We start from the raw sequence: 25,233 nt of genomic DNA on the forward strand, positions 1-25,233 counted from the left end.
ACCAACCATATCTACTGTGTATTATTTTCTCTTCATGATCTTTCTCTGTATTTCTTACAGTCAACCCTGCTTATAAAGAATGTAAATGGAAGCATTTAAGATTATCTTAATAGACAGGTGGTTAGATATAGGGTTGACTGCAATGTTGAGTTTCTTAGCACATAAAAAGCTTCCATTGTCTATCTGAGGTACTTATGTTTCAGATTAAACATTGTTGTCAGTTTGCAGCTAGAGGTACTAAGTAATTGTGTTCTTCTGGGTCTATTTGTTTTATTTTTTGGAAATTTTTTTTTTTTTTTTTTTTTTTTTTTTTTTACATCAGATGCTGACATGGGTGATATGCATGATTTTTTTTGCATGAAAGCATGACTAACATTGCAAATTTTCTTTGTTATTTTTTAATTGGTTTCGCCCCTGTTGTTTTCTCCCTGTATTTCCATTTCTGGAATGTGTGTGTGTGTGTATGTGTGTGTCCTATCCTCACACGTCACCAGTGTGCTTGGCACTGCAGCCATTACCTGACACCACCTAGTTTATCTTTGACTGTTTTTAATACACAATTAATGACTGTTTGCATTCAGGTTCTGTAGCACCGAAACATGGACGTTTAATGATATTTTTTAAAGGTGAATCGTTTGAGAGTCGTGTATTATTGCTTAAGGCTCGTGCACCTATTGATAAGGAATGTTTTGTGTCAGCCACTCAATCGAAAAATTTAGTACAGGGGCCGATTCTGTTTTAGGCTTCCTGTGTTATTCCATTAGAATAATGAAGGGATACAGATGTCTTTATTTGCTTTATACAGTCCCTGAAGTTACAGCCTGGCTAATTGATTACATAATTTTCCATCATGCCCTTTTCCCTTTTATGAAGAAGGTTATGCATTTAGTAAAAGGGCACTAATAGCCATCATGGTACGATGCCTCATTGAGGACATGGGAAGGGAGAGAACTGGTTGTCAAGATCATAAAATAATTAATCTCCGGATTTTGACATTTCAATTGTTATGTCAAGATCAGAAGATAAATTATCACAGGGCTAACAATGACTTGCTTTTAGACAGTCTGGATACCCACCTGTTCCTGTTCCTCTGACCATGACTCCTGCTTTACTTTAAAATATGAAGGGAACAAACTTTAACCAAGACTTGAAAGAAATGTGTCCGAACAGGAAGGCTTTTGGCAATCATATAACCTTTCATGTCACAATTTCTAATTATTGGTGGTAAAATGACCTATTGCAAATAATTCAGTTAAGTGTGTGAGCAATTTGTTTCCTTGGATCCCTGTAGTGTGGGCTTATACAGTGTGCTGGTTGAGACTTGGGGGGGACAAATACGGGCCAATGGTTTCAGGTTGTGCACCCTTGCATTGTACACATTATGCTACAACAAACACCAGATAATTTAATCGACAACACCATACTTTTCTTGTCTCATCAGCTGTTTCTGCAGTGTGATCCAGACCATTTGCTATTCTGCAACACTCCGTAATGGAGCCTGGACAAAGAACCAAAAGGACATTCGCAAATACTTGTCTTGAGAAGGTCTCTGATTAGTTTGTGTTGAACAGACTGGGTTTAGTATTTTAGCCCCTTGCAGAGATTTCATCTTAATACCTGGAACCCGGGTTAAAATCCAGCACAAATGAAGCAAAATGTAGCTCAGGGAACAGAAGTAAACCTTAAGGCACAGACTAAGAATCGAGACTTATCCATAAAGCTGTTGTTATTATACTGAATGTGCACAATTTGTTCCTGTATTTTAAATACTCCATTTGAAACATTAAATAGTAAATATTTGTCTATGTTCAACTTCTATTGGTTTCTTATTGGGATTGTACACTGGTAATGCTTTTTTGAGTCTGTCATCTTTGTACTGAACAAACAAAAATATTTTTTATAGGTTGAAACCTGTTTCTGTAGGAACTTAAATTCCATCTCTTAGATGAAATGGTAGCCGAATTTGTCCAGAGATGATAGACAAAGAGATAGAGATGTGATACTTTTTATTGGACTAACTAAATAACAATTATTCAAAGGTCTTTTCTTCAGGTGAAAGTAGGAAAGAGCTCATTAAAATGTTTAGCATATTTTTAAAGAGGAGACGATTATCTATGGGGATACCAGGGTATTTGGAAAGTAAGGGGTCTGAGGGTCTTTCACCAACCTGTGTGTTTATTTCTGAGGCTGAACTGACTTAGCCCTTGTGGTCTGGTCCTTATTTTGTACTGGTGAAACATATTCACCTAATCCTATTAAAGGTATCACAAATAAAATGTTGTTGTCTTTATTTATTTGTTATAAGTTTCATGATGCTTGTACAAAACCTACAGTGCCATATTCACAGCATGCAGTATCTGTTTGTGTTGCTGGGGGTAAAGTTCACCGTGAATTGCTCCTGAAAATTGTTTAATGTCTTCGTTAATCGGTTTGCATTAGTCCCATAACATTTCTAATGTCTTCCGGGCGTGGCTGCTGGTAGGGACTAATTCGGTGAGCGGAGTTCCAGGCAACCTGGTCTGCAGGCAGTAGATAACGCGGGGCTTTTTGTCAGCGGCTCGAGCACTCTGCTATTCCTTCGCCCACGCATACGACTGAAGCTTGCAGTAAAACGAATAATAAAATAATATAAAATCCGTAATGGAATAATAAAACACTAAAAAAAACACTCTATAGAAAACTGGTTAAACAAAGACAAACCTACTTTTAAACTCTGTAAATGAATTACAGACACAATACTTTTTTGATGCCATAAAATGAACATTTTATGAATGAACGTTTTTTTTTTTTTTTTTTTTAACTTTATAGTAACACAAAGGTTTCCAAAATATATTAAGGTATATAATATACTTATATATTATATGATATATATATATATATATTATATATATATATATATATATATATATATATATATATATATCTCACATATGTGATTGCATACATTATGTTCTGGAAAACAAGTAGCACCAATGTGATTGCGTACATTACAATAAAACTTATAAATAATATCGTTTGATTATATGAAGGAAAATTACCGTTACTGGTGAATGTTGGGCCTAGTCATTAAATATTTAGGATTATGGTCTAGTTATAATTATATTACAATAATACCTATAGTCTAGGTAGGTAAGATTTTAATGTTAGGGCTGGCCCCGTTACATTTAAATTGTGTGTGTGTGTGTGTGTGTGTGTGTGTTTGTGTTAGCTATCCCTCTCAAACGGTAAAAAAATAATTTAAAAGTTGCTGTTTGTTCGTGCATGAAGTTAATATTTTTCACCTGTAAGTTTCACCTTAAACCTATGCAGAAATATTATTATGTAATGATTGAAGAATTCAGAGGAGCAAGAGAGTGCCCAATGCTACTTGCCATGAGGTAGATAGCAAGGTATCGAGGGAGGCAGGAGTTAGATTCCACGGGTATGTCTGAGGCATTGTAGCAACAGTAACGTTAGGCCTAAATCTTGGAAACGGTTTTGATTTAGCACATATTAACATTTTCTCTAAAGTGAGAAACTATTTTAATACAACATTAAGGCACACCTAGATATTCTATTTAACGCCATTTTATAGATGCATCTGCTGACCGCCACATTAAAAAACAAATGATCCAGTTTTACAGTAAGCAGCTAGCTTACTGCAGAGTGCTCGTTAGACCTCACAGACTTAATCCTTTTTTTTTAAAAATATACGTTCAATCTATTTCACTTTTCCTAAGAATACAGAAAGAAGGAAGAGGTGGTCTTTTTTAATGAGAGAAAAAAAACTTGGAGGCCAAGGATTGGTGCATCGTGTGCAGTAAACACTTCAGGACTGAGAATTTTAATAGAACTGGTCAAACTGTTCGGCTTGGAGAGGGTGCGGAGCCTTCAGTTTGTGATCATTTGCCCAGTCATCTGCAAAAGGTAATATATTAATACATGTTTTATTTTCATCTACAAAACTTATGCAAGGGAGTGCACGTTCAACCCCCATGATATCGCTTGGGGTTCTGTTCAGGGTCACCAGTTCAACCTCCAGGTGCTACCCCCTATACCCAGTGTCCCCACAGCTCCTTTCTTGGGGTTCCTCTCCTAGGTGCAGCTCCAGTGGCAATGCTGTAGACCTCTCTGGCAGTGGCTAAGGCTGCAAACACTGGACATTGCAACAGCAGCAGTGACAGAGTTGGTCACTCTTGTAGCAATGCCCAGTCCATGAGCACAACATTGGCTCTGGTCACTCAAGCAACGGCAGACACTCGTCGTTTGTGGGATGGCAGCATCTCCTCTTCCCTCTCTGGCACAGATGGCACTCCTCCCCCTCTGGACCTCCTTCCCTGGCAGACAGTCTGGCTGGTGTTCTTTCCCCTCTGGTACTGGGGATGTCAGCTCCTCCCTCTCGGGCTCTGGGGACGATCACAGCTCCCGTTTTTAAAATTATGCAGGCAATTGTAATTTCTGCTAATATCTAGATATTTTTCATTTGCTGTTATTTGCAGTGGTGTCTGAAGATTTGATCTGTTTTTATTTTAAATACCGTGAATGAGGTGCTAAATATATTATTCTATAAAATGGGTTGGAAGCAATCAGTTTGTAAACAATGTTTCTGTCCTGTTGTGCTATTAGAAATAAAGTTACATTCATGAATGTACAGTATATGTAAATTACAATAAAACTTATAAATAATATCGTTTGATTGTATGAAGGAAAATTACCGTTACTGGTGAATGTTGGGCCTAGTCATTAAATATTTAGGATTATGGTCTAGTTATAATTATATTACAATAATACCTATAGTCTAGGTAGGTAAGATTTTAATGTTAGGGCTGGCCCCGTTACATTTAAATTATGTGTGTGTGTGTGTGTGTGTGTGTGTGTGTGTGTGTGTGTGTGTGTGTTTGTGTTAGCTATCCCTCTCAAACGGTAAAAAAATAATTTAAAAGTTGCTGTTTGTTCGTGCATGAAGTTAATATTTTTCACCTGTAAGTTTCACCTTAAACCTATGCAGAAATATTATTATGTAATGATTGAAGAATTCAGAGGAGGAAGAGAGTGCCCAATGCTACTTGCCATGAGGTAGATAGCAAGGTATCGAGGGAGGCAGGAGTTAGATTCCACGGGTATGTCTGAGGCATTGTAGCAACAGTAACGTTAGGCCTAAATCTTGGAAACGGTTTTGATTTAGCACATATTAACATTTTCTCTAAAGTGAGAGACTATTTTAATACAACATTAAGGCACACCTAGATATTCTATTTAACGCCATTTTATAGATGCATCTGCTGACCGCCACATTAAAAAACAAATGATCCAGTTTTACAGTAAGCAGCTAGCTTACTGCAGAGTGCTCGTTAGACCTCACAGACTTAATCCTTTTTTTTTTAAAATATACGTTCAATCTATTTCACTTTTCCTAAGAATACAGAAAGAAGGAAGAGGTGGTCTTTTTTAATGAGAGAAAAAAAACTTGGAGGCCAAGGATTGGTGCATCGTGTGCAGTAAACACTTCAGGACTGAGAATTTTAACAGAACTGGTCAAACTGTTCGGCTTGGAGAGGGTGCGGAGCCTTCAGTTTGTGATCATTTGCCCAGTCATCTGCAAAAGGTAATATATTAATACATGTTTTATTTTCATCTACAAAACTTATGCAAGGGAGTGCACGTTCAACCCCCATGATATCGCTTGGGGTTCTGTTCAGGGTCACCAGTTCAACCTCCAGGTGCTACCCCCTATACCCAGTGTCCCCACAGCTCCTTTCTTGGGGTTCCTCTCCTAGGTGCAGCTCCAGTGGCAATGCTGTAGACCTCTCTGGCAGTGGCTAAGGCTGCAAACACTGGACATTGCAACAGCAGCAGTGACAGAGTTGGTCACTCTTGTAGCAATGCCCAGTCCATGAGCACAACATTGGCTCTGGTCACTCAAGCAACGGCAGACACTCGTCGTTTGTGGGATGGCAGCATCTCCTCTTCCCTCTCTGGCACAGATGGCACTCCTCCCCCTCTGGACCTCCTTCCCTGGCAGACAGTCTGGCTGGTGTTCTTTCCCCTCTGGTACTGGGGATGTCAGCTCCTCCCTCTCGGGCTCTGGGGACGATCACAGCTCCCGTTTTTAAAATTATGCAGGCAATTGTAATTTCTGCTAATATCTAGATATTTTTCATTTGCTGTTATTTGCAGTGGTGTCTGAAGATTTGATCTGTTTTTATTTTAAATACCGTGAATGAGGTGCTAAATATATTATTCTATAAAATGGGTTGGAAGCAATCAGTTTGTAAACAATGTTTCTGTCCTGTTGTGCTATTAGAAATAAAGTTACATTCATGAATGTACAGTATATGTAAATGTGTAATTTTAGCAAGCGTTCATTTCTGTGTCTATGGTTTAGAAATATGCTGCAATTGACAATATATTTTAATAAATTTGTAATAGTGCTATTGCAAACAGTAATTTTCAGTGCTGTTATTGTTATTTGTTTTATATATACATACAAATACATATTACTCAGGAAATCTGGTAACCCTAAAATGACCCAAATGTATATGATGTATGATTTTGTATTGTTTACTTGCTTTCTGGATGACTGAAATTCATGGCCAACATTGGACTTGGGATATTTTATGGAGAGGACATTTTTGTATTGGGTTTTTTTTTTTTTTTTTTTTTTTTTTTTTTGAGACTGGGGAATGAACTAACCAGACTTTCTGACTCTAAATTTGTATTATATGTTATGGATTTTATATTATATGCTTTTTTGTAATGTAATTATAGGGTGGTAATTTATTGAAATTATAGGTTATAAATGAATACTGGAAAGCATTCTTAATAAAGGTTTCATTTAGAAACTGATACGTATTAACAGTGTCTGTTTCATTTAAAATCCTGTCGTCTCCAAAGGTCTGGTTTAATTACATATATGTATAAAATGTATAAAAAGTAAGATTCCAGTAAGCATTCATTTCTGCTGCCTAGCGTTTAGAAATGTGAAATGCAACGGAAGAATAACTTACATCCTTTGGGGAAATATCTTGATTTTTGCAACTAAATAAATGAACTAAAAATAGCGACAGCTGGATATTAATTTAATAGTACATAATCCAAGTCTAAAAATACAATTTTATTGAAGCTTAATAAATAAATCACTGCGCGTATCTGCATGTTTACGTTGGTCACAGCTGGGGGGCGATCGTCAAAGCACTTCGTTTTATTTAGTTAGTGACGACCAAGCTTACACAGACGCAAGTGGCCGCGAGATGTTTCCTAGTATGAGAAACACTACAAAGTACTACATACGTCACTTATAAGAAACCCCTTGTGAGCAACATTGTTCACCTTCGTGCCACGACCGGAAACGGACTTCATCAACACAAAAAGGATAAAAATAGTACTTCATGTCACCTCAAATTCATAAGTGCTTTCATTTATTATATATAGATATATATAATATATATATATATATATATATATTAGATAATCATCTAGTATACATACCGGGCGACATTGTTGTGTCCGGGTGCTCATCCTTCGACAGGCAACGAGTAGGAAGCTGTCGCTGAAGCAGTTTGTTTACTGTGCATATACCCTGCGCTGCAAAAACGCAGCGTGTAATAACATTGGAGCGTTATTCTACAAAATATAATTAAGTAAATATTATTATTAGGAAGAGCTGCAAAAAAGGGTAACGTGTTTGTATGTATTGTCGGATATTTACCGTTGCAACGTGATACTGTCAATTAGTTTACGCTCCAAAGCTGTACATTGTTGTACAATTCAAGGGCTCATTTTATTCTGAACCCTTGTGTGTTTGTTTTCTAAAGAAATTCAGTTTTATATGTGACCAGAAAAATGTTGTCCAAAAAAAAAAAAAAAAAAAAAAAAAAAAAAAAAGCACACTTTCCGTTTATTTTATACTGATCTATTTGCCATCAAGTTGTGACGAACAAGTTGTAAATGAACAAAGTGACACTTTTACAACACTCTTTTAAATGGGACAGCACTGTTATGGACAAACACACAGTTGCATTGGATTGGATTTGAACCTTGGGATAGGTGAAAGCTTATGTCTGTTAATTTGATAAAAAAAAGTCTAGCTTTTTTATCTTTGAAAAGTGTGACAGTGGCTAAGATTCAATTAATAGTAAAAAAAAAAAAAAAAAAAAACCTCAATCAATTTTTCCTATGTGTTTTAAATCTTTTGGTTACATGCACTTGGGTTGAATCTGGTTGGAAGCTAACAATCTGTGTTCTCTTTAAAGTCCTCTTACAAAGGTAAAACTGATCAATGAACTGAACCAGAGGGAAGCACAGCTTGGGATAAATGAAAAAGTCTCCTGGCATGCAGAATATAAGGACAGTGCCTGGATATTTATAGGCAAGTTAAACCATTTCATGGAGCAGCCTTCAAACTTGCAATTTAGTAATCCTGCAATAAACTTTTTTTTTATTACATGTGCAGGGTTCTTTGTGTTCGTCAAATAAGTAGATATGTATAATATAAAATATTAAAAATATAAAGTAGAAATGCCTAACAGATTGCTTTTTTCCAATTCTTTTGCAGATGTAAGATGACATTATATTAAGATAAGCTAGCTATGCTGTTTAATTATTGTTATTATTTAAGGAATATATAGTCAATGGTGCTAAAATGCTATCTTATTTTCATTTGACTTTACTGATATTTTCTTCATTTGTATTATGTTTTTCATAAAATGTATATTGTTTAATTGAATTGCAGCTCAAAGCCATCTGGGTTTGTAAACCTGTCCTCAGTATGTTTTCTTATTGATCTGTGCCATTCACCATTTTAACTGATGTTTCTGACAGGTGGTTTCCCATATGACTTGACAGAGGGGGACATAATCTGTGTGTTCTCACAGTAAGTTGTTTATTAACTTGACACTTTAAAAATGCTTTGATTTTAATCTACCCTTTCCACAAGCTTATCTCTGGAATTTGTCTGGCAGGTATGGTGAGATCGCCAATATCAATCTGGTGCGAGACAACAAGACGGGTAAATCTAAAGGCTTTTGCTTTATTTGCTATGAGGACCAGAGGAGCACAATTCTGGCAGTGGATAACTTCAATGGAATTAAGGTAAACTCAGTCAGTAGTTGTGAATCAGATATTCTTTTGGTGGCAGGGTAGTTAATGTCATTTTGGAGTCTGTCACCTACACAATATTTTGCATTGTGTGTCCCAATTTGTTGCAGGTGGATTATGTTTTAGGTTTCTTAAAATAGACTAAATGCTTTTTTATGTGAAAAAACATTAGTTGAACATTCAGAAACAGGGATTTAGAATCAGCGACATGTAAATCTAAATAAAAAACAGAAACTGACTAGTTAAAGACTAATACTAGCAGGAAGCTGAAAGCGTTTCTGGTCCTCACAAACCATTGTTGCTCTTTCACAGATAAAGGGCAGGACGATCCGTGTGGATCATGTTGCCAATTACCGTCCCCCTAAAGATTCTGAGGATTTGGATGAAGTGACGAAACGAATACGGGAAGAGGGCTGTGCCCCAAAAACCCCGCCTCCTTCCTCTTCAGAATTTGAGGAAGAGGAGTGTGAAATACCAGATAAGAAGCGCAAGAAAGGTAGAACTCGGGACCTAATGGAGATTGGACTTCAGATGTTTTATATTATTGCCAACCCAAAAATCTTAGTTTAATGACATTTGAGACAGTGCATCTTAATGTAACTGTTTTCAGGCTTGTATGGATCTTGCTAGGATTATTGCTTTATTATAGTTTTTGTACAACAGTGGAATATACTTAGTGACAAGAGGGGCTGTATCTTTTATAGAAAAATAAATTAGTCCCTTGATATTATAGGGTGGATCTCTTCCTTATAGATTCCCCCCAAAAAACATTGAGATTAAATTGACATTTCTTTGAAAGGACTATCAGTATTGCAAAACAGCTGTTATATTTAAGAATTTTTTTTTTTTTTTTTTTTTGCAGAAAAGAAAAAGAAGAAAGAGAAAAAAAAAAAGACCAAGGAGAAGAGGCGGGGGGATTCAGACAGCCAAAATTCACACGGAAGAGTGGCAACGCCATATCTGACCCAACCCACTGTAAAAAGAGAAAAGGAGGATTCTGGGTATGACAAGTATGCCAGCACCAGTTGCTTTCCAGATTCCGAGAGATTTAAGGAGGACAGGCAGCCCTGGAAGGAGAACGAAGGAAGAAACAGGGAGTGTGAGAGGGGTGGGGTCCGATACAGAGATCTTCAGGGCAGCAGCAGTCGCCACCACGATGGTAGCCTGCAGGATGGGAAAGCTGGTGAGAAGGATAGGGATCGGTGGCATGAGAGCCAGTGGGACTCTGACAGGGGCAGGAGAGAAGACAGACACTGGCATTCCAAGCACTCGAGCCAGAACAGGGAGCGGAGTGACCCATCTGACAGAGATAGATCGAGAGGCAGGGATCACAGTCGAGACCAGGCGCACTGGAGGAACTGAACTGTACCGATTTATTTCAAAAGTCTGGTTCTCCTAGTTTCTGTACTGCTAAGAAAAACATCTTGAATATATATTTTAGAATACTTGTAATTAGGTTTTTTTTTTTTGAATAAATTATCAGAAAGCCTTGGATGTGTAAATAATTATCCTAGTAATGACAAATATATCAAGCATGGGTAATGATAGTTTGTTTGGATTTAGGATTACCTCCACCATACCATGAAGATACTAAAAACAGACTGTAATAAACTGGGCTGAATCTTAGGTATGAAGTACATATAAATAAACTTCCTAAACCACTTACTAACATCTGACCCATATATCTTCAGGTGACTTAAGGGCATATCCTTGGTTGAACAGTAAGCGTGTGAGCTCAAAAAGCAGCAAACTGAATAGTGCACCGCATAGCCAAAACTTCAGCTATGTAATTGTATTTAATGGATTTGTAGTGAAACTGAGACAAACAGCTTAGATTTCTACTGGTAGTACAGGACTTTTATTTTTTATAAATTCACAAAATTAAATAAGCAAATGTATTGTAATAGTACCCAATGTAACAGAAAATTAATGTCATGGATGCTCAAAAAAGCATCTACACAATTAGGATTTGTAAATAAAAACAAGAGTACATCAAATCAATAGAGAATTGTCTTACTTTACAAACAATAACCTGCTCAACAGGACGGGCACAGCACTTTTCATTGCCAATGCACACAAAATTACCTCATTTTTACCCAGAGCCCACATTCTATGATATCAATGTAGACGGCTACATATTGTTTCGTACACTAGGATCATTCTATGAACACCTATATTTAAAGTCGCCAAGCAAAATACAAGGCTTCTTTGACACCAGGGCAAGAAACAGCTGAATATGGTAAATATTTTTCAGTATTGGTCATTTTTCATAATTTGCATGTTGTATAGCAGTATGAGATCTGATAAATATTAAGAAATGATATTAAAGATGGCACTCGGATGTGAGCTGATATGGGATTAAATAGACATGGAAAAAATAGTTCAATGAAAACAACTTCCATAGTAAATGTTTGGCTGTCACTGTAGGCAAAATCCCCATCTTAGAGAACCTTGTCTTTAACACCCCCATATACTGATAGGACAGCAATTCTGCAGACTGCATTGAGGTGTAGTGTAGTTATCCATTGTTTTCCAAAGTACATGTTACAGATATGATGTGTTTCTTAAGGCTGAGACACACTCCCCTAGAAGTCAATGCAGAATGTACTTGTTAAATGTATAGCTTGTCATGCATTGGGCAGGCCTGAAGCATAACACGTAGAGGTTCAAACGTTTACATTTTAATGCATAGCTTCAGGTCTATTACGAGCAGGCGATATACCAAACAATTCTGCATGCCTTTAACAACAAGGATGCAGAAAGGCAAGAAGATATGGGGAGGAATATCTATAATTGAGAGCAACAGCTGGAAGTAAAAATAATTGTTGTGTATCACTTTTTGAAAATCTTTTATCCCGATGTCAAAATGTATTGTTGACGAGACGTGTTGCCATCTGTAGATAAACTTAAGATGCATACTTGTGCCATGCATGTGTACCTCGCCTTTACAATCCCACTTCCCAGCCCATTACAAATTCTCTCTTTTGCATGATCTGGTAGTTTCTGTCTCTGACAGCATGTGACAGTCCACACCACAGTTCTGTATTCTATGGTGGACTGCTGAAACTCAAAACTGCAGAACAGACAGGAGGTGATATGTGCCAAAGTTTGTTTTTATTGCCATTATAGTGTTTAATTAAACAATTACTCAGTTGTTTATTTGGAATGCTTCATTATAGCACTGAATCTACAGCGTCACCGGCAAACTGAAAATATAAAAAGCACTACAGGAGGTTAAATGCTACAAGAAATCAAATCAGATTTGCCATCTGAATACAATTTCATGGGATTATTCCTGATGCCAGCGTCCTATGCAGGACCATTCAAATATTTAATGAATAGTTAGTGATTATGACTTATACATTTGTGTACAATACAACGCACTGTATGGACATGATCAACCACTAATTTAGACTGTCCAATAGTGTGAAGCTTCAATAGTTTTCCAATTGAGTTCTGACTCTATACATATTTGTCTTTCTATGTAACCATCCAACAAAAAAGCACGGAAATAACACCAAGACTTACAAATATGAAAGTATACAAATATATATGATTTTCAAAGCCAGATTGATGCAAATTCCTGTTTGAATAAATAGAACCCACAGCTTCCTGGACTTCAAGCTAACACCCAGAGCTAGCTCTGGTAGACAAGCCGCCTGTGTATTATCACTGGCTCGCTCACTCCAATCGTGCAGTGCATCACGGATTGCAGTTAGCTGTTAAGTAAATAGGGCCCTGCTATCAATACAACTGGTTCAGTTAAACCATCAGGGTCGGGATAAATACATGAGAAAATGGGAAGTAATAACGTTTCAGCCACACCACTCCGAAGAAATTCGGCTGTTTAATGGCCGAGTACACAAAAAAGCTTGATTGCCTGCAATTCCGAGGTCACGGACTCACTATTAAATACCTGTACATTATCATGTGTCCAAGAATGCCCATCATGCTTGCCAATAGTACTGCTATATAGAAATAAAATAATGTATGGTCAGAATATATAATGCACTTACAAGTGCATTAACAGACCAAAACCAATGAGACATTATTATTGTGTGATAATAATATAGTCTGACTCATATGTTTCAGTTTATTCACTTGTTATTTTATATATCCCATGTTTCTTAAAGCACATTGTTTTCATTCAAAACTGTTCAAACAATGTATATTTCCCCATCTGTACCCAGTGTATGTGCGCAGGAAAGGCAGGGGGTGCTGTGCAGACTCGCCATGCTTAAACCACACGGTAATACTATGGCCAATATAGCAGACAAACTCACACTCATACGTTAGTGATGGCAAGTCAAAAGGGGGGAGGGGGGGGGGGATTATACTAACTGTCAGATAAACATGTACAATGGATACTTTGTGTTATTTTATTTTGCTCCTCTTTCAAAACATCTCCTTAAACTCTTCTGCTGTTGAACCTTTGTTTCAGAGTTTTGTCATTGTTTGGTGGAATATCTAAGTCTACTTTAAATAACGTTTTGCAAGAGTGATAGTGGCATTTTTAAATGAAGCTGTTGACTCAGGAAGCACCATGACATAGGATCATTTATAGTACCGGAATATACTTTCCCATATACCTCCAGAGGTACATAAAGATTACAAGAATGAAATATATATATATATATATATTATTATTAAATATAGCTTTGTTTCCATTGCAACATAGTGTGTCTGTACGTTATGTGTGTATATATGTTTTTGCTCAAAAGAGCCAACTTCCCACTGTTTCAGTATGTTTAACATACTTTTGGCAAGGGAAAGTGTGTTTGAAAACAAACAGTGGAGGTACTTGTAGGTGTTTGATGTCATGGTAATTACACACACTCACACACAAACAAACATATCTCTAAAGCGTTCTTCTAAGATATTATGGTGGCACTCTTCAATCCCACTTGGCAGCATCAATATCCCAGTGGAATATTTTGGAGCTCCAGAAAGATTAAAGTATTGTACCAATCGTCGAGGAATGCTGGGTTTAGAATGACTGAATGACATTTTCTGCACCTAAACTCTCTCCTCATAGTATCCCATGTTCTCAGGTCATAAGGTCCTACCTTTTGGGGAAAACATCTCTCCCAATCTCAATTCAGAATGAACCTATTCCTCACTGCTTATTCCTACGCTACCAAAGTGACTGCAGCCTGATATTTCCAAAGTGCCTCAAAGTGCCCTCTGCTGGAGCTTGCCTGCTCTGCATCACATAATGCAGAATCAGTTTTGACCCTACGTAGCTGGACCATTTGGGATCACCATTAAAATCACAATGATCAGTCTCTATCCTGCTCTCCACATTAACTTGCAGTCTTGTGTGCACATTGTGTAAGTTTACTACCTATGCACAGTACACAACTTGGCTTCCACACACTTGCATGCACACGCAGCCACACTGATGCATACTTACATGCACGCACAGAAACACGTGCCGTACATGTCCACACCCTCGCAAGCATGCACACCCAAGCATCAGTGCACAAGACGACTGCGTGAACCAGCACACATACCCGTACAGGTCAGCTGACTGCTGCAAATTTGTAGAAAAAAAAGCATGTATGCAGCATTATAGCAACACCCAACGCAGGCTCACAAACACAAAATCATGCCTGTCCTCACACAGATTACTTAATCAGAGCACTTTGCAGCAGCCAGTCTCCTTTGCACAACTCTGCAGAGTTTAGCAAGATACCTCCCCCTATGGGGTTTCCATAGCAAGAAAAATCCAAAGACCCTCCTTTGCCTCCTCCTAAGACAGGTTCCTCTTTCTCTCTTAACTTCCACACTCATTGCCAACACAACTGCTGCTCAGCACATGGATATAGTGACATTAATACCCAGGTTGCCATTGTCTGCAAAGAGGTGGGCAATGGAGGTGTCAAAGACCAAGCAGTCGCTGTTCATGATAGCAGAAGCCACGCCGTCGTGGATGGACCGAGGCGTGGCCTCCCACGTCAGCCGGCGGCGGTTCCCATTGAGTTCCAGGCGGTAGGCAAAGTTCTCGGCCTGTTTACGGGTCCCAATGAGCAGCACGATGGCAAAGAACTGCTGGTGGCCCTCATACTTCTCCTGCTTCTCCAGCACCAGCATGAAGTGATGGCCGAAGCAGGACTGCATCATGACCCAGTCAACGGCCCCCGGCAGGTTGATGTCTGTGGCCAGGAAGACTATATCCTCGCCTTGCAGCGTGGTGATGCTCTTGTGGGCGTGCATCAGGTGGGGCATGACTGCCTCCAGCGAGCCCTGCCACTTGCAGGAGGCCCCCGGGCAGGGGCAAGTGTAAGGCCGGAACTCACACACCTCTTCATGCTCCGGCTTCTCGCTGTGGTGCAAGGAGAGCAGGCAGCCGGCCGAGGCATACTGTAGAAGAGAAGAATGAGAGATGGAGAGAGTCAATGTCAGAATGTTATACATTGCTCTCAATACACCAGAGATATCACATCCTAAGAGGTTCATGCACAGATCAGATCCTGAGCTTAGATTCCTAGTGCTACAGCATATTCCTGACGGTCACAATTTTTTAATTACATTATAGAGTGAGAAAAAAAAACCATGATGAAAATAACAAAACAGATACATAAATAGGAAACTTAAAGGGTACATAAAGACCCTTTGATTTTATTGTATTACATGTTCCCATTGGTAAATCCATCTCAGTTACATATGTGAGCAAGAGGACGATGGAAAAATGTAGTTCTGTGAAGTCTATGCGGGTACAAGTGAAGCTATCTTGAGACACGGAATGCAATTTAAAAAAAGTGGTCAAGGGGGCTCATGAATGGCACATCCAGTAAAGGAGCTCCGCTTGGAGTGCAGGATGGGCCCCATAGCCTGGAGATCGCAGGGGGGTGGGCATTTGGCCAAGCTTACGTCACATTAATTAAGTGTAGCGCAGACATGCTTGATTTAATAGAGCTTTCGCTTCGCTGTAAAACTCAAGACTCATTCAGTGGAAGGGGAGGTATTGAAACCCCTCTACTTTATAGGATTAGTTATGGACATGCTGGTAGGGTGGAACAGCAAACGCTGTGTGTAATATGTAGGTCAGGCGTAGGTCACACAGCAATGCTAGAAAACCACAGAACAGCTTTCTGTTTAATGGCAAATTAAGGAAGGAAGGGTGGAGGTGGTTCCTTGGAATAGTGTCGGTCACTCAGTTCTTTAAAAATAGGCTATGATCTGCGTTTCTCTGGGTGGACATGAAGTCTGAGCACCACAAAGTCCTGGGATTGCCAAGTGTTTTAATGGTATTATCAAAACCAAAACACAACAGCACCAAAATGAAGCAGTGCAGGCCAGATAGATTTGGCTGTGCTGCTGTACTGTAGCTTTAAGCCAACTGAGAAGGAAGTAAACTGAAAATGTGGACTATTGGTGAGAGTGTAAGGGGATTGCATAGACTTATCTTTGCAGATTTCCTGCGTTTGCCCGTCAAGCGTCTTAACCAAATAACACAGCCTTGCAATATAAAAAGGGAATGACCTTCAAGAGAGAAGGATTATGAAAAAGACACATCACCATTCTATTAAAAATCAATGATGTTTTATTGAAGTTTATGAAAATATGCAAATTACATATGCTGTGCTCACACAATGAAATGTGAACAAGCAGAGAGTTCTGCAAGAGCACTGAATTAGTAGAGTGGTATCCCAGGGTGGGGAAGGAGGAGAGCCCCGGTCTGCACTGTTACAGCTAAGTGATTAGCCTGGCTCTCCAGAGGGGGGGAGTTCCAACAGCTCCACTCTGCTTGATTGAGGTGACGGCTCTCTTCAGTAAGCTGATCTTGTTAATGATATTCAGCCCAGGGGGCTCGTTTAGAGTGCTGCCTTCAGATTCCTCTGTAAAGGAGATGAAGTCAATGACAGCAACCCCTCCTACTCAGCACATAAACACGCTCCCTCAATGGGAATCATAAGGGTAGCCGAGGCACACACACTACGGGCGAGTCCCAATATTCGAGTCACCTCACTGATAATGGACAGGGAGGTGGGTACCCTTCTTTACCTAGTTCTGCTATTGACTAACGGAGTACATAAACAGTAAATGGGGAAAAAAAAGACCACTGTGCAATGTAATTCCTGCCGCACAAGTATTTGGTATTGTAAATCAACAAGTTAAAACGCTCAAATCATCTCAAATACAAGCACCCATAGTTTACTGAAATCGGCTTGATTCCGGTCCTTTTCATAAAGTTCTGTTTACAGTTAAAACCCCTCTGCTGTGTATTCTTATTTCTCACTTCTAGTGTCCCTATGTGTGGTTGCTACTATACGTTCTACAGACCTATCACTGTTGAGCAATTAGAGGCTGAGTATTTGGAGCTTTTATTCTTGGTATATTTGAATATATTATTCGAAATTCCCACCCCTTAAATACACACACCAATTTTTTTTTTGCAATCAAAACTTTATACACTAGCACTGATTATACAGGCAGATCAGTGGTCTGTTTTAAAGCTGTGCAAATCTGGTAAAATTAATTAAAAGGAACTTGTGGAATTTCTAAGAGCTTGGAACAAAAAAAAAAAAAAAAAACCCTTCAGAAGCACAGTACACATAGAGTTATGGCTGATTAAAAACTGTTCCATTAACAGTGACAGTAACAGTATCAGGAGGCATGGCTCAAACCAAGAGGCTCTGCAAATGAAGATAGGATTATTAATGCTAAAAAAAAAAACAGATTTATTTAGTGATCATTAAATGTCAGTGTATGCAAAAAAAAAACCCTTCCAAATAGTCAGTTCCTCATTTAATCCACATCAAACTTCACAAACAGCTTACATAAAAGTTTGTTTCAGTGCCCCCCTAGGTTTAGAACAACCAGGATATATTGCAGCCAAAATCCCATGCCATCTCTATCACACCGGGCTCATCACTGTGAACTGAACCTTAACATGACTCCAATTAATTAGAAAATGCAATTTTTTCAAAGCCCTAATAAACTCTTTGACTTGCACCTCATGCAACATGCATGCATATCCAGCATAGTCCTAATCAATTAAACAACAAAGCTTGACATTTTACAGTAGGACCAGCACTCGCATAGCACTAAGGACCTGGAAACAGTTTAAAATAAGACAACAGGAAAACATCAAGACACAGAGATTAGTGTAGGATTCCATACCAGTTTGGTGCCAATGTTTCTAATCATAAACCATTTCTTGAAGCTTCTGATGTTGTTTAAAAAAAAACAAACAAAAAAAACTTACAAAACAAGATTTCACTGCCTTCCGATGTAAATGTGCAGAAGTAAAGCCTGATTACTCCAGCTTAAGCTAGTTAACAAACACCCTGGAGTTACAGACTCACCTTCCTCCCTTGCATTGGCAGGGCCTGGCACACTTGTCTCCCCGGACACATCGTCCTGCCAAACAGACACTGCAGTGGAGAGAGCTCCTGAAGGAGAGACAGGCACCCAGACGGACACAACATTGCATTCAGCGCTCACACACTAGAAACCGTTCCTAGTGAGCATCTACTCAATACTAGACAGTCTACTTCACACTCTATGTACAAGTCTTTGCAAATGATTTAGCTACAAACATCCTACATAGATTAAATACCAAGCCGTTACGGTCACAAACCACAAATCGGCACCCAGCTAACTACAAACCATGCAGCCACTCTCAATCCACGTACAGAGCTGGAGGCACACAGCACTCCTATGAAAACACCCTGCAGCACACAGAGAGAGAGAGCGAGAGAGAGAGAGAGAGAGAGAGCGAGAGAGAGAGCGAGAGCGAGAGCGCGCAGCGGCCATTGCCAAGTACAACGCCCTCCTCGGCATTCCTGTTCTCTCCTCTCACCCCCCCCTCCACAACCTCCTCGGTCTGGGACACTCCGATTGAATATGTGTAACCTGGCTTTCTCTCACTCCCTCTCATCTTTCTGTTCTCCCCAGTGCATTCAATTTGCTCGCAGTCTCGTTGAACCCTGCCTTTCCATCCCCAGAAGCCCCAACCTCCTCTCTGGTGGGATTGTGAATGAACAGGCAGACTCAGAGCAGTGGCGGAGCTATTAAGACACCTCTCTGCCTGGTTAACACACAGCAGCACCTCCTCGCTCCTGCAATCACTGTCACGCAGCAGTTAATATCAGGATTGCAAGCTCCTGATGGCTCCCAGACACACACGCACTGACAGATACCGCAGTCCTAACAGTGTAAACGGCTATCTATTTATAGCAGCCGCGAGTGCCAGTACAATTAGCAGAAGTTAGAAGAGGCTCCTGTGTCGGGAACAGTTGCAGGTACCTTGCAGGTACCAACAATCGACTGCACTCTCCAAACATGAGAGGGCACATGTGTCAAAGGAAACAAATTATTGATAAAATATATGCTATGAAGAACAGTTTCTCCACATGCCATGTCTAAACTTACAGATGCTAAGTAACAAGATATACCCCTAACTTGAATAATAATGCATTATAAAACAAACGATGTACTAATCAATGAACCATGTATTATAAAGAGAAACAGGATATATTCCTGCCCTTAACAGCGTCTCTGAACCCTATTATTAAAGTGATACAATGCACAGGTGTCGTTCGCTCTGTATGTCGAATCTTCTTATTAAATGCGGGGGTCGGGGGGGGGGCGGGGCGGGGGGCGCCCCCCCATTTCCGAAGGTTCCCTAAAGGCCAGTAGAAGTGGCTGTGGGGTCTGTTGTCTTGCCACACACTGCAGGGCTGCTCAGTATCAGACAGGAATACCTCACATGGTTGAGTTGCAGAGCTGATGAGATTTTCAGGTTGATAGAGTGTGAAATTGAAATGAAAAAAAAAAACAAATGACCTTAGCTTCTTAGCCTCAGCCAGACAATGCCTACTGCCACACAAAGTTTTTTGCCTGTATCACTCATCAGGGATTTGCTTTAAAAATCGTCAATCTTATAAACCTGGTGTTATGTTAGGAATTCAGTAGCAGGGAAAATAAAATAGCTGACTGGTGGGAGGGTCTTGCAGATTGCATCACAGTTAATTGGATTCATTGATAAAAAAAACACCTTTTAAAATAGATTAATATTTTCATGATTAATTTCCAAATAGTTAACTTGTTCTTTTACATTGCATGCTAGCATAATTATTATTAATAATAATCTACCAACTGGATCTGTTAAATTGCAATACTGATCATTCAACAAAATTGATAAATGGGTTCTTACTGCTCCAATTCCAATAGAATTGGTATTCCTGATTCTTACGGAGATTGGAGTATTAGAACACACACACATTTCTGGCTATTCCCTAATTTTTCAGAGCAGTGTAGCTCTATGCAACTCCGGTGTTTAGTTTATACAGGTCAGTCACTCCCTGATGATACGCTCAGCAATTTGCACTAAATGACGGTCCTTAGCAAGCATTACCAAAATACAGCATCAGTTCACAAAAAGATCTTCCTCATAAACTTTGCACAGGCTACAAGTATGCAGTAGAAAAATGTACAAATAAGGCGATGGATAGTACCGTAGAAGCAAATTGATTGCTCAAGTGTGACTAGGTGAGAAAGCCCAGTAGTGCCAACACTTTGTACAGGAAGTAGAATAAAAAGGTGTTCTTATGAAAATGGCCTTTTCCTTCACTTTGTTCATAGGGAGTATAGCGTTAACCCTGGTACACAGGAATTAAGACCATTACAATGCAGAACAGGAACGGCAGTAATACCATAACAGACACTCTCTACTTAGCCCCATATTGCAATACCATCACCCTGTGCTAAAGAATGCCATTATCAAGTGGATAAGAGATTCAAGAAATATATGCACAACTATTAAGTATGCCTTGCATAGTTACATAAACTCTCCTCCAGTATAGAATACAGCAAACATCAACAGACAGCCAGGGATAACATTCAGAACTTTTCATCTACCAGTAATCCAGACCTACTGCTACTGTCGCACATCTTAGTGTGCTCTTGAGATTCAAGGCACAGGCATACCTCCACAGTCATGGGTTTGCTTACCTTGTTTGTAAAATGCTACCTTTGTTGCCTTCTAATACCTCACAGCATCAACAAACATTGTGCTTTTCCCCTCAGAGTTTGAGCAACTATATAAATGTCTCAAATGGTCTTTAAAAGATGTATACACACACTCAAACAAAGACACCTTCAATCTTTTTAGACTTCATAAAAGGGCTTCACCCCAATCTCTAAAGACATACAGCAGACGAGCCCTCAATCAGTGAGCTGTCAGCAACACTTGCTCCCCTCCTCCCACCACACACAAACACCTACAGGGAATGCTGGCACAAATGGGCTCTTCGCATGCAGCTCACATACATACACACAAAGAGCATCTCTCCACGTACAATCTTCAGTATTTCTCCTAACCTGGGCCCACACAGGGACCACACAGGGATCCACCTGGCTTTCCATACAAAACAAAATGTCCCTTCCATGCTGCAGATTTTGTCTCTTACAAGTGGACCTTATTGCTGCTCTGCCCTCAAATGCATATTGGAACACTGGGCCGTAGTATTATCCAGGGTTGTAAATAAGACATTGCATAGCACATAGCAATACCCCAGCAGTTCAATCTAGAAATAACAGTCTCACTGTTTCTGCTTAAATTGAACTTAGTTAAGAATCATTACATTTGACATTAACATGTGGAGGAAAACACATATGACAAATCAAACAAATGAATCAGTTAGGGGGAAACAATACAGTCCTAAGCAGCACCACTTGTACTGTACGAACATTTAACCCCTTCCTGACATGCCACTATCTACTGCAATCCCTAACTGCGGCATCTTAGAGTACGTTTGGGATGCTTGGTCTTGGTGGTTTTGGTCTTTCTAGCTTGCAGGCAGTCGTTTCCAATAATTACTCTAGTTAGCTGTCCTGCTGTTGGTTCACAATTTGCACAACTCCTGCAGGAACAATTAAACATATTAGTCTATGGGTCTCACAGCCTTGTAGCAGGGGGTCACCTTCAAACCTTAACCTTAATGTCAAGTTACTGTAAATTGGCTCTAAAAAAATAACCTTTGCCCAGCTGCATTAGTAGTAGGACACGTACTCATTTCTGAATAGGTAGGACAGTATGGATCCTATACAGGCTTTTGCATATTCTTCATATAGATTTATGGAAATGTTTACTGCAGTAAATATATCTTCTGGAAATGTGTTGCATTAAAGTGCTGCAAGAAAATGGGAAAGAAACATTTATCACACAAAGCAGAGATCACGTTTCTCATGGCAATGCCACCGGTCTGGATAAAAGCAACCCTAATGCTTAAGTAATGCAATCAAAATCCTATAACAAATCAATTACAGAAGATGTTGTTGTTTTATCTGCTTTCAGATTATACAGAAATGCAACCACAAATGCCCCATAATTGTCTTAAACAGTTCCAGTAAGAAATACCAGTGCGTATGCTCCTCCTCGGCACAGATGGCTAATCTCATTCTATTTTAAACAGTATGTGTGTAAGGGGGTGGGTGGTTTGGGGGCCAGCATGCCTGTTATAAAGTCACTTGGGTGGGAAAGATAAAAGGTTACAAACTACAGTTACTAAGCCCTGGCCACACCATTCCAGATTTGCGTTTCAACCACTTTGAATTGCACTGTTTTCTATTGTTTAACGTGCACATGTATGGCAATAATTCCAATAAACATGCATTTATGAGATTTTGTATTTATTAGAATACTGAAACTTTACACTTGGCTGCACTGAAAGGTAAATGTGGTAAACAGACAGAGGAATTCTCTTGAGTCTAAAACTGAACAGGAGAGACGCTGTAGCAACACAGCAGCCTAGGGGAGATCAAACACTGCTGTGATTACATTCACCTTCTGAAAAAGTCACCAGTTAGTTTACACTGCTAGTGTCAAGGGAAAACCTTAGCCGCACAGCGCTGTAAAAGAACTTTAACAAGCAAGCTTACTTAAGGTTTTACAAAAACATAAAGAGAGAATTGCACTTCAATAATGCCAGTATGCTGATCCACTTGTTCCCTTTCTCGTTAAATACACCGAGGACCGTTTCTTAGGTCTGACACCACTAGACACATTCTTCAATTGTCAAGTTGATTTTTTCAACTAACAGCTGCCCTGGGAAGACCACAACCCCCAAAGGAGAATTTAGGCAACAGGAAGGTTCAATAGCCTTAATAACCTGCTGTATACATGTCATCAAGACAGCATGAATGCAAAAGTGCAACAGACATACAACTTTCCACGCTAAAATATTGGTACAATAATAATAAATAATAATAATAATAATAATAATCCTTAAATTGATCCACTTGAAACTTTAGTAACACTAACTTTTTCATTCAGTATCTTAATAAACGATTAGCTTTTTTTGATTTTTACTAGATATGTTTTTTAGAAATCACAAAAGAAACCACACTGTTTTGCAAAACCTTTTTTTCTCCACTGTCATTACCTTAGTGTGCTGGCTGACCACAAAAGTTAAAACTTTTTTTTTTTTTTTTTTTTTTTTTGGTACTGTATACGTAGACAGGCGAAGGTTGCCATCTTACCTTGCATGGGAACGGGAGAGTGGAAGCCACTTTTTCCATGGCCAAGTTCCTGATGCTGGGGGTTAGAGGCCCGCGACAGGTTGGGCAACAGCTCAACTTTTGTCGGCACTGATTGCACACTAGGTGCCCGGCCTGGCATTGCAGGATCGGTGGCAGCACGTAATCAAAACACACCGGGCACTCAAAAACAGCAGTAAGTTCTGCGGCCTGGCACGGGAGGCCTGCGGTGGGCAAAGCAGCAGCGGCAGCCGGAGTAACTGAGCCTGATCCGGCCGCTGATCCGGCCACTCCAGCAGCAGCAGCAGCTGCAGCGGCGGCGGCGGCGGCGGCGGCGGCAGCAACTGCAGCTGCAGCAGCGGCGGCTGCCCCAGCAGAGACACCGTGCTTTCCACCCCCTGCTTTCCCGGCCCCGAGTCCTCCGCCTCCGCCGCCCGCAGAGGACGGCCGGCTCATGGCGATCAACTGTAATCTACTTGGTGCTCCAGTGGAGTCTTGCAGCCCGGATACCCCACCTCAAACTCCGGATAGGGACTGCTCCCCTGATCCCCCAACAGTCTCTGAGTCTCCTGGGACACAACATGGCCGATGCTGCTTCATTGGCTAAACCTACTTAAGGAATAGTAAGCCGATTGGCAACCTTTAAGCCACTCAGAAGACGCGCCCTGAGATCCACCAACTAAAAAAAAAATAGGTGGGGTTAAATTGGTTTTACAACCCAGTGCATCCCGGAATATGTAGTTTTTTGTTTTTTGTTTTTTTTCACAGTTACAAACAGGAGCGCGCAACATTGTGCAATTCCAACATTGCTTTGAAGCAAATAATAATAATAATAATAATAAATAATAATAATAATAATAATAATAATTGGAAATGTAATAACCTTGGAAATGTTTTCTGAAGTGTTTGAATGTGTCTAATAATAGGTTAACTGCTTTATTCAAAATGAAAAATATCATTGTCATTCAACAACATCGTTTCTTCTTTTGCACCATTGTCGATACAGTGAACACATCAGTTGCTCTTCTGTATTCCATTTAGTTTTGTAATTGTATGCATTATGTTTTTTGAGAGATCGCTTGGACCTTTTCACAGGCTACACGTTTGCCTTGCACCCTATCAATACTTCCTCTTGAACAGTGTTAATGTACTGACATGTTCGTCAGTTTGATGCACCTGTTTTTTTCTCTCTCGCTTGTTTATAGCACTAAAACATATTACTGGCTCTGTTAAAAGTTAATCATATGCAGTTTCTGATTCTCTGTGGGAAAAGGACAAAGAGAATGATGGTCGGCCTGAATTAACATATGTCAGGCTTTGTGTTGAGGATTGTTAGAAATAAAATATTTCACTGCCCATCTCAGTAATGTTGGCTCCAATCTGATACTGACGCTTCCTACATGCTAGAATTGGCTTATTAAGTATACAAAGGTGAATACAGATAAACTTTCATTGTAGATTATTTTGCAGTTTTTTCATAATAGTAAACGGAAACGTAATCATTTAGTGCTGCTGCCTATGACATTTCTTGTCATACACAGTAACAAGACCCCCTTAATCTAACTGTACAAGAGTGGTACAGTGAAAGGACCCTCGTCTTAACTGCTATTCGATGGGTAAACAACCGCACTGTATGTGTTTATTTCAGATATATGTACTGGTATCTCCCAA

At 39.6% G+C, this 25,233-nt stretch overlaps 2 protein-coding genes across 2 annotated transcripts; one reads left to right on the forward strand and one right to left on the reverse strand.

Annotated features, from left to right (window-relative positions):
* Positions 1-8,229: 8,229 nt before the first annotated feature.
* LOC121318788 (RNA-binding motif protein, X-linked 2-like) lies at positions 8,230-13,761 on the forward strand (the record flags this gene model as incomplete). Its single annotated transcript, XM_041255844.1, has 5 exons — positions 8,230-8,347; positions 8,800-8,851; positions 8,940-9,069; positions 9,388-9,571; positions 9,938-13,761. Coding segments are annotated over 5 exons (984 nt in total), but the record flags the coding sequence as incomplete, so codon positions are not given.
* LOC121318785 (E3 ubiquitin-protein ligase Siah2) lies at positions 10,906-24,228 on the reverse strand. Its single transcript, XM_041255838.1, has 2 exons — positions 23,566-24,228; positions 10,906-15,438 (listed from the first exon to the last, which is right to left on the reverse strand). The coding sequence occupies exons 1-2, from the start codon at positions 24,016-24,018 to the stop codon at positions 14,887-14,889; spliced, it is 1,005 nt and encodes a 334-aa protein (XP_041111772.1). The 5' UTR covers positions 24,019-24,228; the 3' UTR covers positions 10,906-14,886.
* Between the last annotated feature and the right edge of the window lie 1,005 nt (positions 24,229-25,233).

This window comes from Polyodon spathula, chromosome 7, assembly GCF_017654505.1.
Source record: "Polyodon spathula isolate WHYD16114869_AA chromosome 7, ASM1765450v1, whole genome shotgun sequence".
NCBI lineage: Eukaryota > Metazoa > Chordata > Actinopteri > Acipenseriformes > Polyodontidae > Polyodon > Polyodon spathula.